This window comes from Neodiprion fabricii, chromosome 7, assembly GCF_021155785.1.
Source record: "Neodiprion fabricii isolate iyNeoFabr1 chromosome 7, iyNeoFabr1.1, whole genome shotgun sequence".
Classification (NCBI taxonomy): domain Eukaryota; kingdom Metazoa; phylum Arthropoda; class Insecta; order Hymenoptera; family Diprionidae; genus Neodiprion; species Neodiprion fabricii.
Window position 1 is genome coordinate 24,040,015 of NC_060245.1, and position 19,928 is coordinate 24,059,942.

The 19,928-nt window shown below is 48.1% G+C and overlaps 2 protein-coding genes across 6 annotated transcripts in view; one reads left to right on the plus strand and one right to left on the minus strand.

Moving 5' to 3' along the window:
* LOC124185933 (neuronal acetylcholine receptor subunit alpha-7) overlaps nucleotides 1-19,605 on the minus strand; it is a 66,292-nt gene extending 46,687 nt beyond the window's left edge. For all 5 annotated transcript variants that reach the window (XM_046577166.1, XM_046577164.1, XM_046577165.1 and 2 more), the window contains exons 1-4: nucleotides 18,938-19,605; nucleotides 17,723-18,252; nucleotides 6,943-7,082; nucleotides 6,080-6,124 (exon numbers count right to left, since the gene is read on the minus strand). In XM_046577166.1, the coding sequence (XP_046433122.1) occupies nucleotides 6,080-6,124; nucleotides 6,943-7,082; nucleotides 17,723-17,855 (318 nt within the window). In that variant the 5' untranslated portion in view covers nucleotides 17,856-18,252; nucleotides 18,938-19,605. The remainder of the gene's footprint in view (nucleotides 1-6,079; nucleotides 6,125-6,942; nucleotides 7,083-17,722; nucleotides 18,253-18,937) is intronic.
* Nucleotides 19,064-19,878, plus strand: LOC124187095 (proline-rich protein 12-like). Its single transcript, XM_046579348.1, has 2 exons — nucleotides 19,064-19,252; nucleotides 19,525-19,878. The coding sequence occupies exons 1-2, from the start codon at nucleotides 19,064-19,066 to the stop codon at nucleotides 19,876-19,878; spliced, it is 543 nt and encodes a 180-aa protein (XP_046435304.1).
* Nucleotides 19,879-19,928: the final 50 nt, after the last annotated feature.

Here is a 19,928-nt window from a genome sequence, read left to right on the forward strand (position 1 = left end):
AAATGGACCCTGAACGTTGAGTGCCCTGCTGAATAATAACAAACTCCCTTTACCACAAGGCACGATATCACAACTAGTCCTACAAATTAGTAAATATGACTATTGTTTTGCGATATCATTGAAACAATACAACCTATGTAGGAGAATGGTGAAAGAAAAGAAACGACGCACTGTTCCCAACGGATATTTTTATCCGATTAAACTCGCATCGTGGCTCGAAATTTGAGCGAGTGATTCTTTGATTCGGTGCAAAAGCGTTTTCTATACATCACGAAAAAGGCGTCACAACTCGTTCGATAATTGCGTAGAATCGTAGACAAAAGGAATAGAAGAATTAAAAATAACGAAGGCATGAAAAACAAAAAAATCGTTGCTCCAAGTGAAATCTTTCAAGCTCTCAAAAATTCGGCGCGCGTATAAAATTACCTCTGCTAATTACACGAAGTGGAGTAATCGCGAGGCGAGGGGTATAACTGGAAGCCTGTACCCGGTTCGCAGACGGTGATAAGCGGCTCGGGAAACGAGGGAGAAAAAAAAGGTAAAGGGAGCGCAGCAGTCAAAGGGTGTGAGAGATGTACAAAAAGGGGGAAAGAATTATGGAAGTGAGCGAGAGAGAAAGCGGAGTTGGAATAATATCGTTTGGTCAGAATCATATCGACTGGGGGGGGGGGTGAAGACGTTATCCCGAGGCGGACAATACGCAGTGGGATATAAAATGACGCGGTTTTAAGGGTGGAGGGGGATGAAAACGAAACGAATTACGAAAGGCAAAGTCGGTCCAACGACGATAGATTCGATGCGACTTCCGAGCCGATGAGCCGTTCATAAAGGCGTTCGAATATCCGTCCCTTTGCCGTGCGGCGTAAAAAGTGTTTCGGTTCAATTGGCGTCGAATCACGTTGCGGTTCGAGATCGGCTGACCGAACCGCTGGCTCCGACTACCGCCAATCGGGGTGCGTAAATCCGGCGAAATTCACTCCGTCAGTGGCGACTAGGCCGGCAGGTTGGCAGGTCCTGAAACAGCCGACGGAATCGAACCGCCCGAAGGTGATCGCGGAAATTGACGCGATCATCCGGGATTAACGATGATTTCCGTGATTGGAAAATCAGTGCCGAACAGTTCCGGGATTAATTTCCATCCGCATCCACGCGAGTAGGCATCGTTATTTACCGCTAATTTTTCTCCCCCTCTGTAAAATTCATTCGACTAGTTGATTTTTCCCGGCTAGTCGTTGCCTTGTTTATTGACGTCGACCGGGTCTCGGAGTTCCGGGGTTTCCCGCCAACCGCGTACGTATGCATGTATGTACATTGCGGATATTATACCTGACGTATGCGGCTATCTTCCTTAACCGCGTGGGCGTCGGCAAACTGGCTGACGCGTCTATGAATTATTTCCTCCTCCATGCAAGCGATATGGGCAACGGCCTCCGGTTGCCGCGACGCTGAATAGTCAAATACCGATGGAATTTACACGCGCGCGTAACGTACACGTAACGGTTCGTATCGTCGACGACACGGATCGAGATCGCTGCAATTTTTAAAACTTTGAGCCGCGCGTTGTTGCGCGGAGTCAAATTTCGCAACAAGATGGTATTCTTTGCTTTCGAAAATTCCGAATTTCATCAAATCCGGTCAAAAAACTCTATGCAGCGGTTTTGGGGGTCGTTGATCGCATTCGCCGTCTCGAATTTTCGAAATCTGATCTCAGATTCGTAATCAGCGACAATTCGATTCTAACAACGATAATTTGAATGCTTGCCACCGTGACTCGAGGGGATGAACTTGGCTTTGAAAAAGGAACCTGATCATCGACGATACTCGCGCGTTTCAAGCAACGTATCTCCGCAGCTGATCGCGATGTTCGTACAGTACGTACACGGTACGTGATTATTTGCCGGTGTACAACAAGTATAGAGATTGAATAACAGATGGACGCAATACCAAATGCACAATATGAGCTATTTTATTACAATATTAAATCGTGAGGCAAGACTGCCGTATATACGAGTATATGTATATATACAGGGACGACTAGGCGGTGTACTAAAGATGCTGACTACACAGGGATGTGATTGCGTAAATTCATAAGATACGCCTGTGTGCGTTTGCTTATCTACCTATACAAATGTGTGTATATACATGTATACGGTAATTAATCTCGTGTGCGATGAGTTGTGGGAACAGATCATAGACGATAGACGATACAAGTACAAGGTATACATATAAATATATATGACGACTACGGGGTTTTCGTTACAAAGAAATTACGCGGTGATTTCTCAATCTTCCGCAAGTGTGTGCGTGTGTGTGTGTGCGCGTGTGCGTGCGTATACCTATGTTATATCAATATACCAAATTGCATCAAGTCACAGCTACGTACATCACTCAGATTACAGCTCTACGCAGATGATATTACGGTGTACAGACTTCATTTCAGGGAAGGTGTACACGTACGTAATGAGCAAGGGATGGTAAGTAGATGATATTAATTACGATTCAAAGTATGATACAATATAACAGGGATTAATAGCTGCAGGAGTAACGGTAGTAAGTAATAAGTATAATACCAACGTAGTTCGATAAAGGTATGTACATAGGTGATATATACGATAGGCAGGTACAGCGGTAAGTACATAGGTGATAAATATACAAAAGTAGCACACAGGTATTTGATAACAAGATCACGCTAATTGCGGTAATAACAGAGGCAAGGATTAATTCTTTCATCCCAGTAACGTCACAGTTGTAGCTATTATACGTAATATGCGGTATCGTGTACCTATCTATGTATGCAAAGACGGGACAGAATTATAGCGATAATAATTAATTTTTGTTGTTGTTATTATTATTATTGTATAAATAATAACAACAAGAGTACAGTAATACAGCTATATGTGTGTGTGAGTCACTACTGCCGAGCGTGTATATATATATATACAGATGTATTTGTCTATTTTCGTAAATGTGCGTAAACTGCGATGTGTGCGTATAATCGGATGCATTACGTGTCCTGTATGATGACGCGTTTGTTTCATTGCTTATCGTTAGATATTGATAGGTTAGAGTGCGTTAAGTTTGCGTTTTCTTTTTTTCTTTTTGTTATTGTTTTTCTGTACTTCGTCACGTATATACGATTATTCAATTTTTTATTTTTTTATTTATTTTTTTTTTTGTTCTCTCTCGGTTCTGTTTAACTACAAATGTTGATAATGCGACTTACCAGGGACAGCCATATATTGGTAACGAGTAGTTGATTCTTCTCGTCCTTTTTACGGTACGGGTAGGAAGAAGAAGAAGAATTGAAGAAGTAGTAGCGGTAGTAGCGATCGTTGCGACGGAGTAGTTTTCGAGCGGATTGACCGGAAGTGGTAGCGGTAGCGTAGTTTCACGTGTGTATCATTCATTCGCGATGCGGTCGATCGATCGATTGATATATAAGACAAACAAAACAAAAGAGAAACGGGAGAGTTTCGATGCAGTTTGCCAAGGGACCTGCGGCTTATTATTATTAGTATACCTATAACCTTCTCCGTGATGAGAGATATTTGAGATATCGATACAGCATCTCTGAGGGCACCTCTACGTATCGTTATCACTGTTACTGTTATTGTTATTTTTTGGTAGAGGCCGCGGCATGTTGGGACACGTCGTCCTGCATCGGGCATCTTATCTACACTCCGAAATGGATTCGGTGAAATTTGTCGTTTACTTTTTAGAAATTTTTTCGATATCCTTCCCCCTGTCCACCCCCCCCTCCCTCCGGCCCCTTGTACGTCTCTCTCTCTCTCTCTCTCTCACTCTCCTTTTTTTCACTCATTCGCACTCGACTTCCTGCCGTAAGCCCCGAACCCGCCCCTCCTGATTCCCCCTGCCCGTTTCCCAGTCTTAGAAATTGTTGGATTTTGACAAATTGTAATTTACGAGATTTTTAATCAGGGAACGAATCGAGGCTTTGATCCTTCTTAGATATTTCACATGTTCCACGTACGTGTACCTATGTCTGCAAGACAATATACATTGCACAGGTCTGCGAAAAGATTTTTTTTTTCAGCTCCACGGCATGTTTTTGGTTAGTGTTATGTTTTCGAGTGTGCTGAATCCGCAAATGGTACTTCCGTTTCCCTCCATCACGTACAGTATTCATGCAAAATACAAGGCGTCTGCATGGCATAAAAGAAGCATAACAATAATGAAAACACCAACATTTTATTACAACGAACTAAACGGTATTTCCTGTAAAATTAAACGAACGATTTCTAGAAATTTATTCAACATTCCATGTTCGTTCTTTTTGCCTACAAAACATTGTCTTCTTCTCTTTTATGCTCCTCCGAACACGCTTCCGCTTTCCATTTTCTCTTTCCCTGTTTGTATTTATTTTCAAGTCTCACTCTGATACACATTATGTGAAAGTAAGAAATCACTTTTGCATAAAATTTTCATAACAAAGAATAGGATACCAGATTTCGAGTAAAACGGGAGTTTCGCACCAAATGAAACTACAAACACGAATTTTACAAGAAAACCTGACGTGATGGAGCTTTTTTGAGTATTTTTTCCGGTCTCGGTAAGTAACAATTTATAAGAAACGGTATAATAGAAAAAAATCTGTGCAGTTTTTCGGATGTAGACCTGTGTTGTTATAAGTGCGGGACGATCAGGGGGAATGGTCTGTACAACGGCTCTATAACCGATGGTAAAAATTTATCAATTTCAATCGCTCCTCCGAGCTTGGCTCGCGTTTGTAAATTTTCAGAGGACCGAATTCAAAGCTCTCGTTATAATCGCAGTGGTGGCAACGGTGTACACACATAACACGTATAACCTTACTTGAACACATAATTTACGAAATACGTGTATAAATTATATATATATATATATATATATAATTATTATATATATATATACATATATAACAAGAGGTAGGTATACATATATTAAGGGGATGTGTAACGTGTTGCGAGCGATGTAATTATATACGATAAAGGTCGAGCATGTAATATTCGGTTACGTTTATAACGATATATGAATATATGTACGCTGGGCGGGCGAAGATCACGTGCGATTTACACCAAATTACACAAAAGTTAAATAAAATTCATTTTATAGTTTTGTCAATGCGCACATTCATATGGTATACGTAATAACATAACGATCAAGCGTTGTTATTATATACATATACATATATATATATATGTGTGTGTGTGTGTGTGTGTGTGTGCGTAAGAACCAACAACAAGAAAAAAAAAGAAAAGAAAAATTATAGAAATGAAAAGTTAAAAAAAAACCCGTAAATTCGTTCGCATCACAGGTATAACAATATATGTCGGTATAATTAACAAATATATATATATATATATATATGTATGTATGTACGAGCAACGCGAGTGATTGATGATATCTTGTATAGATAATATACATATATTTATTTTCGAATCGACGAACGAACGAATCGCCGGATTCGGCAAACCTGCCTCCTTGCGCCCTCTCATACTCTTTGTATTAAAATTCACGACCGAATGATTCCGACGCTCTGATCACTTGTCGGAAATTACCCCAATCGTAGATCAGTTTTACACACGTATATACACATATCATAGCGTAATCGAGGTAATTTATCACGCGGTTCGAAATTAATAAACAGACAACTTTGTACGGCCTTTCAATGACGATGACGATGATGGCAACGACGACAACAACAGCAGCAGCAACAATAACAAGAGCAACAAAAACGACAACCACAACAACGATACAATATCATCAACAACAACAATAACAACAGCAACAACAACAACAACAACAACAACAACAGGGATGACAATAAATTAACATCGATTAAACACCTGCCAGCAGTTGAACGACGTTGCAAAAAAAATTCTGGCAACGAATTTTACAAAGTATCACGTGTTTTCTCTCTCTCTCTATCTTACGTGATATCGACCGATTGCGTACGAAGCTAATTCATTCCCCGACGATCGAGAAGCCTTGTTATTAACCATGAAAAAATGCGTGAAATCAGGGAGTCCGAGAGGGCGCTTACGAAGGCAAGGCGACAAAACCGGGAACGCTCACTTACCAGGTTCAACCACGCGTTCGTAGTCAGAATTTGGTTCTTTTCGTCCTATACGCAGGAAAGGAAAAAGAAAACGGATAATAAAGTTCATCAGTCAAAACCATGGCTCCATGGTCAGTCATCGTGATATGCATGTGTGCCCCTCCCCCCCCACCCCCCCCCTCGGGGGGATTTGGGATTTGCGTCGGAGGTTCGTCCCGCACCGACGCGACGGGTTTTAAACACCCCAGCTGATTGAGAAAATGACGAAATTATGCGGAATTCGTGGCTCTCACCCTGTGACGCGCGCTTCCGCATCCTGCAGGGGCACCCACCTAATCCGGATTCCGCGGTTCGCCTCCGATTTAATTAGCGATCACGTGTGCGCGTGCGGACGTGCGGTAATTACACCCCCCCAGCCGACGAACCTCCCTCGCCTCTCCCCCCCCCCCCCCCCCCCACCTTCACCCCTCCAACTCCAACTCCTTTTCCTCGTCCGGAAAGACGAGTCAGTCTGCGGGGATGTTCGCAGGGCGTCCCCAATTTCGAGGAAGGTGAAATTTACCGATTCGCCCCCCCCCCCCCCCCCCCCACCACCGATGTTAATCTCTCACCGATTCAACGAGATCTTCGAAAAGCAGGGAACCGAAAGACTGCGCTCGACATTGTTCGCGCGGAGGTAGGAGCCTGCCGCGATAGCATTTGAAGTTTGAAAAGTCCGGGACCCTTCGTCGGGGCGGTATTAATTAATCCCCCGCACGAACGGCCCCCGTGCGAATAAGTGACAAAGTTGCTTCCGAGGTCCCTCATCCGGATCGACTAGGTTATCGGAGCGACGCTCGGACACGATAAGACGACCCTGGCTTATCGATCACGCGCCGACTTACCACGTCGATGATCTGCTGCAGCGTCAGGCCGAACTTCACCTCCAAGGGCTCGCTCTCGTTCGCCACGGGACGCTCCAGGGTGTTGTAGTTCGCCAGGAGGTGGTTCAGCAGCCGTTTCTCGTGGTAGCCACCCCGACCCTCTGAAACATAAGAGCGACGCATCGTTAGCGAGCTTCGACTCCCCGCATCCCTTGTCCGATCGTGCCCGAGTCCTTAAAAGTCGAGAAGTAAATCGAACGACGGCTCTCCGATTATTCGCTTCCCGAGCCACCACCGCCGTCACCCTCTGACCGACCATTCCTCGCCGACAGCTTGTGCACCCCTTATAACCCGGGCGTCATGGGGAACACCGTCCTTCATTCCCACGAGTTTCGAGCTGCACGGCGACGTCGACGGGCGAGGCTACGAGGGCTCCATTGATCCAGCCAACGAAGCTACGCTCGCATACCTTCTGCGACGTAACTCTCTCTCTCTCTCTCTCTCTCTCCCTCTCTCGCACTTCTCGCGGACAGTCGCCGCCAGGGGTTGTCGTCTTGCAGGTATCGGGTGGATTAATTTTACTTCTTTTTTTTCCCTCCAACCTAAAATGTTTCCCTCTTTTCAATCACTCACGGAGCGTTTGCTAGCAAAAAGAAAAAAAGAAAGGACACAAAGACGAAAGGCAAAACACAGAGAGAGAGAGAGAGAGACGAAAAGATGACAGCGTCGAGGATCCGCAGCCCTCGCGATGTTTCTTCGGCATTTCCGGAGTCGTATATAGTTGTACGTTTCGGAAAGGGGTCAACGGGTTGTTCAACAGCTCTGGAAGTCGAAAAGCCTCGCTATTTTTCCCTCGCTATTCGAGCTGGCATCCCTCGCGCCGTCTGTCCGACCCACCCCAGTGATATGCACGCCCTGAAAAGTACCCGGCATGCATGCATGCAGCCGGCAAACCCGCCTGTCGGATCCCGTATATTCGAGCGATAAATACCTGCCCCATTCGTCGAGGTTGAAATTCAACCCTCGCATCGACGAACTCCGACATCGGCGTATATTATACCCACACCGACACGCGTGTCCGTAGAAGCACAAGACCGGAGTGAATCTGACAAACTGTCGTTATTCAAAGTGATTTTCAGCCTGAAAGGCGATCAGGGCCGAAGCGTCCCTTTTCCGATCGATGTCCTCCGACACCTGATACGCTGTTTTGTACTCGTTACACGGACTTGGACGGCCTCGCGGGTCAGACCCGGAGGATGATCGCGACGGGATCCGTCCGCCGAGAGCCGAGGATGGGCTTCGAGGAAATCGGAGCAGCTGCAGGCCGACCGGAGTTTCCGGAGTCCGCAAACACGGCCGCAAGTCAAACACACGGTCCTCGGTTTGTTCGGTGTTTTATTGTCCGAGTAGACGAGTGCTCCCGAAACTCTAAAATGAACCAGGTACGTGTATAACCGAGTCATCGAACGAGGTCTCCGTACGTATATTACGCCTGTAACGTACACGTATACGTACAGTATACGTCCGCGGATCACGGATCGCTGATCGAGCACACACGATCGAAGCAACGTCGCAAAGGACTCGCGTACCGGTGTGCAAGGATAACGAGGGGTTTTCGCGGTTTTTATCAGCGAGGAGCGAGGCTCGGTCTTATCGGCCTCGTTAGCATCGAAGAATAGCGCCGGCGTGCCGAAGGTGGTAAAATATCGAATCGAGTGTCCGCGGCCCGGGTCCCATCATCCTCTTTGGCACCGTCGTCCCTTTTCTTTTCGCGCACGCCGCTCGCAGGCACAGTGCCGGTGATTTTCGGCGCGCCGTCGCCGCGTCGCGACGCGTCCTTTGAGAGCTTTTTTCGGCCGCTTTACGCTCCGACCGTTCGGCGAGAGGCGTCGCGACGCCTGGGTTCTCCGCTATTAAACGCCTCGGGCTTACAGACCAACCTACGATTGGTCACATCGATTCCCGAAACCCGAGTCCGCGCCTCCCGCGGAAGCTCTGCAGGAATACCGTGCTCGGGTGAAAAACTTTGACGAATTCAAACACAGGCGCGCCTCGAAGCCGGGGGTGGCTGGTAAATTGGAAGCAAATTGAAAACGCTCGGTTACCTCCCCACCCAACCCCACCCCCGACTACTCCGTCCTTTCCATCTATCCGTCTATCGATCCCTGCATCTCCTGCCTCCGTGCAGCGTCGTGCACTTAGACAAGCCGAATACTCGTTACAGGTCGTCGTCGCTCTTCCGCGGTCTGTCCGTACCAGTCGCAGGGCTTCATCGGTCCACCGAGATTATCCCCGGTATAGTCCTGCGGTCCACGATATACCTCTAACCACCCCCCTCGAGTTTCAAGCTGCAGCTGTCGGAGAGAGTACACGGGTCAGACTTTTCCCCCGATGAGGTACGGGACAACGGTTCGCTCGGGCGAGTGGCCGCGTTGTTTTTAATCGGAACTGGTTTTTTATTTTTTTATTTTTTTTTTCATTTTTTACATTCACGCGACGGAAGTTTCGTCGGAGACTGATTTCAAAGGTTTCACTGGTCGACAAAAATTCACTTTTTGTGGATGAACGTGAATACTTTTAACCGGTTATGTTTGAAAGAGGGTTCAGTAGAATAGAAATGATATTAGAATATTTTATATACGAATAGTTTTATTGTGGCATGATTTTTTTAATTTCTCAAAAAATACAGTTCTTATGAATAAAAGTTGGGTTACTTATAGTGTCACGGTGCGCTGATTAACAAAGTTTTGTTGCTAGTTTTTGCGTTGCAACTATTACACTAGTAAAATTGAATGTTTATCGTTTGGACTTACCTCTTCTGATTCGGGGTGTTTTGTTACTTACTACAGATACCGGTTGGTTAGTCAGAATAAAGTAACAAAACACCCTGAATCAAAAATGGTGAGTCAATGCGACAAACGTTCAATTTTCACCGGTACAGTAGCCGCAACACAAAAACCAGACCTGATCGAACAAAAACGAACATGGTTTTATAACGAGGGTACAGATTACAGGTATTTGAAAATTGTCAAGCGCCGTCCAAGTGTTTTGTAACTTTCGGGCAGTTTTCCTGGCTATCTTCTAATCTGCCCGCTACTCCTGACCGACAATGCTCTGGACGAAGGAGAATCGGGTGGATTCCTGCAACTCGCCGAGCGTAGCTGGCTGCAGCGGAGCCTGGACGTCTCTGTAAGGTTGCAGTGAGAGTGAAGAGCGTGGTCGAGACGCTCATGGCGACGGGTAGGTATCCTCTGCTGCGGGACGGGATGCCGAACAGCCCGCCCGAAGGCCCCGGGTGGTCGTCATAGCAACAGGCACCCCCGAAAATTTTCTCGCTCCGAGTCTGGAGCTCCCTCCCTCCCACTCTGCCTCTCCCTCTCCCTCTCCCTCTCCGGATCTCCGTCTATCCTCGTCCCACGGCGCAAACCGTCAGTCACACTCCGAGCCCATTCAGCTTCCGCCTCGTTCGTTCGATCCTCGCTGCATTCTCTCCCCGGGCCTCGGCGCTCTCAGAGACATAACCTTCGCGCCTCCCTACCTTCCCCCATCCCCCACCCCCCTTTCCTCTCCCCTCCTCTCCTCTCTCTCTCTCTCTCTCTCTCCTCTCTCTATACCCTGGCCTACCCTTCCCTGCCCTTCTCTCCGACCTTTCCCGATTTTCCGCGACCTCGAGCGAAGGATGTCAAGCCGACGACGGTCCTGCGGTTGCCGCTCGCTCGCACTCGGCGAACCTCTCAGGATCCTTGAGCATCGCGAACGCGGAAGGCGAGAGTGCCGAATTTCGACCTTGCCTCTTTGTTTTCCTCCCGCGTCTAATTATTTCTTTTAAGTACCGCGCGAGCGCGCGACGAGGACCGCAGGAGGGGGGGATGGTAAGAGGGAGGGAGGAAGGGAGGGAGTAACACCGGTGATACGCGATGCGTGTTGTAACTGTACGCGATACGATTCCTGCTCGGGCGATATCCTCGAGTGAGAAGAAGAAGGAGAGGTGAATCAGAAACGAATGTTGCCGAGGGTCAGAATCGATATTATATGTATAAACCGACGTCGACGGAGGACGCGGCTTCTCGGTTTGGTTCTTTGTCAAAGTTCCCGAAGCAAGGCCGATATTCACGGGTCGTAGCTTTGGAAATGAATTTATCCGTCCCTCCTGGCGGGACGCCGCTCGCGCACCCCCCGATACTCTATGTGTACATCACGTCGACCGGAAACGTGAGTGGAGGAATTTTAAGATGAGATGAAAGATAAATAAATAAAGGGAAACAAAAATACGGGAGACTCGCCGAGGAATTCCGAACGTCCCCCGGTGTCGACCCGCCGACTCGATTCACCCCCTTCGCCGCCTGCTCTTGCTGCCGAAAACAAGTCGAGCGGGCGGGGATGGCGTGGTGAAAAATTTTCAATTCACCGCAACTCCCGTCAAGTTTTACGTACACTACCTTGAGATTGCCTCGCCAACTGTCCGCAGGATTAAAGAAAGCAGCGTTCGTTCGGGGTAACCAATTACCGGATCGAAAATCGTGCGAGCGTTTTAATGGGGGGAGTATCATTATTTATAGTTCGGAGAATATTTTGGAATTTCTTCGTTGAGATTAATAACGAAATGACGGCATGGCGCCTATAAGTAGCGAACGACCATGCTTTCAATCCGGTGGCGCAGATTGGTCGGTGAATTTTTTTCAATTTCAAACCCAAAATTTTACGCACAAATTTTTTTATTGTATATATTTGAAAATTTTTTCTTTTATCAACATTTGAACGACGAGCTTGAAACCAAAAAGCTGTTCTTGACTCAAAAAAAGAAACTTCCATTCGTTGCAAGCTGGACAGCGATGTCAGGAGATACGCCACCGCAAGAGTCATCGAGTTCGGAGTCGTTCGCTACTTGTATGCTCCATGCCGCCATTTTGTTATTAATGTCAATGCAAAAATTCGAATATGCCCTTGAAACTATAAGTAATAAAGCCCTCGAACTGAAATTGCTCCAAGTGTTTTCGGTATCTTTAAAGAAAACTCTGAAAAACAGGTATTGTTACAGGCCGTCCAAGCTGTGCCTCCCCCTCCTTAAGTAGTGCAGATCAGCGGTTTGGTCAGACACGCCGTTACTCTCTTGTAGGATCGATGCGCGGGGGCGGTTTTTCGGCGCAGACTTACGCGTAAGGGTATAAGGGCAGAATGGCAGGATGGCAGGGTGGAAGGGAGGGCGGGAGGAGGGTCTGAAAGTCAGAATGATGCCGGCACACTGCTCCACATTCGATCCGGCCCACGTTCCACCCTTCGAGGGTCGTCTAGGGGCGCAAGCGCGTCCACCAATCAGCCATGCCCGTGGTTTGTGTACCTTTGCAAGGCCACGACGCGATCCATGTACGTACGTACCCACACAAGTACGCACAACCAGTTGCCGGACGGCACATCGCGTAGAAATATCGCAAGTGAATGACAACGTTTGCAAAATGTCAACATTATATGTATATATATGTATATAAATATCAAAACACGTCGTGTTCAACGTTAAAAATTTATCTTGCGTACAATCGATGCGACGTATTATTATTATTGTTGTTGTTGTTGTTGTTATTCGAGAAAAATATGTGCGTTTGCAACTGCAACAACATTTGTAATTGAATATCGTCGATTCGTCGCGTCTTGCTCGGACGTTTAACCTTCGCTGATCTGCCGTCCATCACTCGCGCCTTCTGGAAGAACGCCAGAAATCGCGACTCTTCGACACGTATAGCGATGTTGCAGATTCGGGAGAACGCGATGCATGTTTTATGTCGGAGGAGACTCGCTCGGTAAACACGGCGTGGCACTTGAAGAGTCCCGAGGATGGGGAGTTGGAAGTTGGGACTTTCGAAGAGGTTCAGCGTATTGATTCTCTTCGTCAAGTGCAAGACGCCCGGCTCTCTGGGTACACGGAGGGTTGGTGAATGCTGCTGCTGCTGCTGCTGCTGCTGCCTAGCCAAAGTAGCCGAGATGAGGGAGCGGCACTCGTCGTGTTAAACAACTCTGGATTATTGGCACGGAGGTACGTCAGCTCGGCAAAGTCGGCCAACAAATCTGACGAGTTGATATCGGCTAAACGTTCTTTGTTTTTGTGAGATTCGAGACGGTTGAAAGTCGTTACGATTTCAACCTGAAGCTGGTGAGACTTGTGAATTCAATAATTTCCAGGCTGATTCGTCTTTGGAGATTTTATTCGTCCGAGATAACGTCGTGTCACTTGACAAATCATATCCACCTGTAGTCATGCCTTTCAAACTTCCTCATTGTCGACAACGTTGTTTGGACGGATTTTTGATATTTCAGTGATAACGGCAGTAATGTCCTTCCGGTAAAACTGTCCTACTTGTTACGGAAGGCTAACGAAGATACACCGGGAGACGGATTGCTTGTACTTTTCCAACATTTTCCAAATTACACAGCGTCCTTTGTTCACAAGTTGGGTGTAATTCGGTGCGGAGTTGTCGGAAGAATAAGAAGAGGATCATTTCCCACCGTAATCAGAATCGACTACAATGAGAGGTAAAGTGGAGGCGCAAAATGGGGGGACAGTTAAAGCGGAGGCGGGTCGAACGAAAAGAACACTTTTTGTTATTTGTACATTCGGAATCGCTCTGATGGGCGAACAATACAATTTCATGATCGACGAAAAGCTCTGTTTGTTTTTATTTTTAAAATCCCTGTCACAGCGAGACTGTCTGCGAGTTGATAAATAAAGCGTCGAGTTTTTCTCCCCACCGTGCTCCGTGAGTTTCAGTCATTATACCGTATCACCCGGGGATGGCCCTTGCCGGCAAAATTTTCTTTCGCATCACCGATTCCTTTGACGGATCAAGAGATCTAGTCACGTTCCGTACATCCGCCTATTACGAAATGCGCGAAGAGCCAGCCTCTGCTCTCGAGTAAAGCTCGCCTGGAAGGTTGCAGCGCAGGCAGCCCAGGGTTTTGATTTCGAGTGGCCTCGCGGTACGTAGGTAGAATTCGTCCCGTCGTCGCCGGAGGGAGGATAGAAAAAAGAGGCGAGTGGGAAAGCGAGGGGGTGAGAAAGGGTCGAAGAAGAAACGAGGACGGAGTCGGTGGGGCGACACTCGATGCTTCGGTACGAGAGCCTTGTTCGAGGACAACCCGTTGCGAGACATTACGAACCAAGCAACGGTTAGCGGAACTTTTGAGTTTCCCCCTCCTACACACGCTTGCTGGTAACACAATTTTTTCGAAGCGCACCCGCGAGACGAAAGAGCGAAGAAATTTTGATCGTTCGTTACGATTGTTAAGGATCGATGCGCCGCCGCTCTTGCCGGTCAATTACCCTTTCGACGTTTATACTTGTCTCGCTGCGGCAGCAGGACGTCGCGTAAGCTGTCAAATGAGAAGGTGGAAGGGTAAGGTTGCGCGACCCCGCTGGACGGGGAGTCGGAGAATCGTGCCGCGTTGGATGGAAAAGGGCACGCGGGTGCGGTAAGTGAATAAAGCCAGCGTCAACGAGCGACTATACCTGCTAGATTGTTGGAAGGGTAATTAGGAGAGAGAAACGCGTCGCCCGTGCCGGCGGGCCTAATTATAAAACAGCAATGCCCTCGACGTCGCGGCGTCTCGCGTCGTAACTGCGAGGCCCTGCCTCAGGGAGGGTAGAGGTAAGGAGAAGCGACTGAGATTGTGTCCGCCGAAAAGCAGGAAACAGTGGCTCACAATCGGCAAATAACCAGAATCGCGCTCGCAAGCGATAATTGGGTCTCGCGATTCGTAGAACTTTTGCCGCGGCGATACGCCATCTTAATTTATCTCTGATTTACGGAGATAATCCTCCTTGCCTGCACACGCCGTTTCGCTCGCGAATCGCTTCTTCGGCACCCGGCGTCGTTGGCGCCGAGCACTACCGACCGCGGTGTGCCTGTAATTTCATTTTGCAGCCCCTCGAGCGGCCCCCGTTTCTCGGGCCGAGAGGCGCGGGACTCGGCGAAGGGTAAAGAGTCGTTGAAGCAACAATTTTGGCGAGATGCCTCGCCCGGCTGACCCGCAAAGTGGGCTAGTCGACGGATAAAGACCGCGAGTCTCCGTTAAAAGGCTCGAAAGAGGTTCCCGAGGAAAACTCCATTCACCAATTGTCAAACGGAGGAGAGGAGCACGGGATTTATGTACTTCTTCTCCCGCCAGCCACCCCGCGCAGTTAATCGCGTTGCAGAATCGTCAAAAAGCTTCGCTCTCGGGTGTTTTTCGCCTCCCGCCAACCGTCGCGAGGCTCTAATTAAACGTCGGTTTTACCCGCGGAAAAACATTTCGCGCTAATACTCAATTCCGCAAATCGTTTTTCAACCATGCGTTTGAGGATTCGCGTCGGGACCATGATTCGGTGGAATTTAAGAGTGACCAAAAATAATCGACTACTTTTCAAACACGATCAATCGGACGTCTCGGTATTTTTCCTCACAATCGGTTTTTGGCTTTTACTCCTTACTCAATTTTGCAATACGATATCGATTCGTGTGATTAGAGTATAAACGCTCATCGTTGTCCTACTTACCAAGATACCCGTTTGATATAACAAGCGAAAGACAAGCGAGTATTGTCACCTGAAATAAAAAAATGTTTTGAATAAAGCTGGAAATTATGAAAAAACTTTTCCGCTGTTGAGACTGAATGCCGAAATTTAGGAAATTTTGGTTTCATACGCACAGTTTCAAAAAAAAAAAAACTAAACAATGGATTAGTCGATTAGATTTCCCGGACTCGATTGATCGACGCATCGATCACCTTCGGCTTAAAGCGGAGATCGCTAAAAATCCGCACGAGCGGCTCGAGTGTCTCCGTGACTTGCCTCGTTATTCCGCGTCGCAATTCAATTCTAGTACCCACTCAATTATCCGCTCGATAGTGCGGCAGACTCGGACTCAAACCGAGTATATGATTCGAAATGTCCGTTGTGCAGGTGTACACACCTGCGGTAGGTGGAATTGCCCGTGCGGTTTGTTTCCAGGTTTTTCCCGGGCGATCAGGTATTGAAAGCGGAAGCACGTATAATCCTGCGGGCGAGCGGTTCGGATCGTAATATCGAGTGGGTGGATGGGTGGACAGGAGGAAGGACGCGGGTATAATCGGGGCTGAATTTTCTTTCCGTATCTGGCGGCAACTCGCGAACGGCCTCGACGGAGCTGATAAAATATTGAATGAAAAAAGTGGGAAGGCCGGTTCGCGTTATCGGGATCGCCGGTCTTCCCGCCTCTCGGGTCTCGTCGCGTAGGCCTTCTTTATGGCGAGAAATCCCCACTGGCTAGCGAAATAATTGAAAGAAACGACTCCCCGTTGACCGGCCCACGCGAATATCCCGTAACGTCCCGGCGTGACGCCGGAAACCTTCCGGGACCTCGTTCTCTTACACGGGAAGTCGGCAAGCAGAGGATTTGCGATACGCGGTTGCCGATTCAGCCTCAACGCGATATTCCGTAGCCGCGCATTCACGTCGAAAGGATCGCTCCTTCTCCACAGCTTAATTTTCGAACCTTTCGAGCGTCGCGATACTTGTTTGAATAAAATGTCACTTCACCCGTGGAAATGATGGCAAGATTTTTGCATATTTTCTGCGGTGCGGCTGCAAGAGGGGAGCGGATGTAAGGGAGGAAGTCCGGATGGTTCTCCCATCAGCATTACCCGTAACAATGCGGTATTTTTTTCCCCTCTTTGTTTCCCCGGGGCATTACGCACCGTTGGATCCTCGGGTATGCTCGAGGAGTAAAAGGCGGTGGCTAGGGTCAATGAGGACGAGGTAATTGAGGTAATATACAAGGACGTCACCAGAAGAGTGTTTACTTTCCAGTTACCGCGCGTCCAAAAGCTTCGGCTTACAAGACGCGCTTTATGCGTATGCGCTCGGTGGAATAATTTTCGGGATTCGCGTCAACCCTCCGGTGACGTCTGAGCCACACACCGAGGTTTGAGACTCGAGTGCGCGTTTGAATAAAAATAATATAATTTTTAAACGCCGAGTGGCGAGGCTCGTCGCGCAAGCTTTTTGTACATCGTAGCTAAAACCCGAGTGATTCGTGATTGTGGTTTCGGGCTTTCTGAAAATAGTCTTACGATAATAACCGACACTTATCTTCTGCGAAATAAAAATTATGCTCACTTTTTTAATGGACAAAGTTATTCACATTTTTAAACAATATTCAAATCAACCGGAAGCTTTTTTACCAACGAAATTTTACATCGGGTATTTTGCCGCAGCGGCAAGCACACTGGAAATTAAAATTTATACAGTTAGGGATCTTTGGGTTATTTTGCCGAAAGATAGCGATAGCTCGAATCCGATAACAGATTTCCGTTCTCGTTGGTGTAGACCTTACTTTAAAAAAATAACAACATTCTCGTATCAATTGTATTTCCATACCATTTGTCAAAATTCACTCACAGCTAACTCACTTCCATGGACCACGGATGAAAAAATTCATGGCGAAAAACGGGATCGCAAATGGAACAACAAAAAATCTCATACGAATCGGATCCTAAATAAACATTCGCAAAGCGATCGACGACTGGGTGATTTTAATCGTGAAAAATCGGTACTTCCGGACAAGATAATCCTTCCACGATAGAAAAAAAAGTAAAAAAAAGAAAAAAGGGAAAGAAATAATAATGACAACAATAATAATAACAAAGTACAAAGGAGCGCAGGTGGACGCGCATGCGAAAAAGAGGGCGAAACGTTCGCTGCGGCAATGTTTACAGTAAAATAATTCATTAGAGTTATATTCCAAATTTTCCGACCGCTCGTACGACAAGTGAGAAGTAAGAGACGTGAACTGACCTTGCGGCATGATGGCGAAAAAGATGAAGAGCGTAAGGCAGGGAATGGTGATCCAGGATCTCCTCGACGAGAATCCCTGATGCCAGGTGCAGCGGTCGGTGTTGTTTGGGGAGGACGTGATTGACGACGACATGTTGCGAAATCCCGCACCGGAACTTCACACCTCACTCGCGGTTGAATTAGGGAAGGAGGAGTACCTCACCACCGGCAAACTGTAACGCACTATCGCATCATCTCCGGCGAACGAACAGGCTCGCGAAATTTCCATTGATACGGTGCTGGTGTTTCGAATTTCGCCGATTACGGGCCCCGAGATAAGACGGGGCTAATTACTCGGACCCTTCGTTTCCGGACCCCCCCGACTTGGCCGTCATAACCAACGCGAGCAGGAATTGAGCCGATCTTAGACCCTTCTTTCTTCCTTCTCTCCCTTCTATCCTGCAATCTGCCTCCTCGTCCCTCAAGACGCTCGACGGATCCCTCAGAAGCTTCCGAGGCCTCGCTCAACCCCTTCAATTTGAGCAATTCCCCTGGAACCCGAACAATTATTATTCCAATTCGAGGGAGGCGGTGAGATCGCAAATTCCGCCCTAGAACAGACACCTGTCGTCTCTTTCACCCACCCACCCCTTTCTCTTCCCACCCTTTTCTCTCTCACTCTCTTTCACCCCTTTTTCCGCGAGTACTCAAACGGCGGCACTTTCTTTGTACCGTGTATAATAATGCGCCAACTGAGAGGAGCGAGAACAGCGAGGGATGAAAAGCTCCGGCCTTTTCACCGGACGTAGGTATCTCCGGAAATCCGACTCGCGGCAAAAAGACCAGAGACTATAATCGCCCCGCGAAAAAATGTTCGTTCTACTGCTTATTTCTTTTCCGTTTGAAGACTCAACCACCCCTATTTGGCACGGGCCTTGACGTGCAACACGTTAAATCCTTGATCGTCGGCTGTCGGACGTGCGACAACCGCGGCTTATTTCGATACTCTTACTTTTTTTTATCGGCGAATGGAGAGGCTTGTACCACGCGATTATACGCGTATTATACTTGTACGCACTCGAAGAAACCGCGAGGAGACGACGGGTGTCCGAATTGCAGAACGGCACGCGACGACAACCGATACTTGAGGGGACGTGTAGCTTCGGGGTAATCTAGTCGGTGTATCAATGGGCTTGCAGCCCAAGAGGGCGTGAAGGGGAAGGTGTGGAATCGTACTTTCGAAGGCACAGCCGAGTCCAGACTTCCTTTTCTGCGGTTCCCTCTTCGTCAGACGGTCCAAACGGATAAAGTCGGAGAGACAGCCGGGATTTCGGGTCCCTCGTGATATCGTCGAGATTATCGATGATCGCCAGCAAGTGCCGGGCAGCGGCTCACGCGAGCTTTGACCACCCCGGACCGGTTTTTCCTCAAATTCTTCATTGGCGCCTCAGTTTCCCAGCCTTTACCAGCCGCTCGAGGAACCTCCTCGAACACTCTGCCGCGACGGAGGAACTCCCGAGGAATTCCAGTCACGCGGTCGACCCACGCCAAGTATTCCAATCCGCAATCCGCAAGCTCGGGCCAGCGGATACGATCCGGCAGCGCAACAGTCCTCCGATTCGCGCTCGTGGTCCTGGTACAGTTTCGCAACTTATCGCACGTCGCGTGAAAATCTCTTTGCGCTTTCTACGTTCTCTCGAACGTACGAGCGATCCGAGTGCTTTTACAGTTTGGTGGAAAAAATCGGCGGGCAGGGGGGATGTTGGGGAGGAACCGTTCCGTAATCTTATCGGAGGTAGTAGATTTTTATATCCAAGGGGTAGGCAGCAGGTAGCAGGCAGCAGGTACCACCACTACCAGGACCAGCCCAGACCAGCGCCAGATCCGCCAGATCCGCCAGACCTACCAACGCGATTCAGTGGCTGGCTGCAAACTGGACCACCACGCATCCAGCATCCGTTCCCTCCCTCCTCAGACCCTCTCGCACCCTCACCCGAGAATCACCCCCTGGACCACCACCACCACCACCACCACCACCACCACCACCATCACAGCCACCCGGAGGCACCCCCCAGATCAATATTATACCCACCCAACCACCGAACCACCTCTCCGAGTCTCTGGCATGGTTTTACCTCTTCCACCGCGAAGGTTCCAACTTCCAACTTCGGACCTGATTCTAAGCACCGTTCTTCAACCCCCTAGGACGCTGCGTAGAATCGCTTCG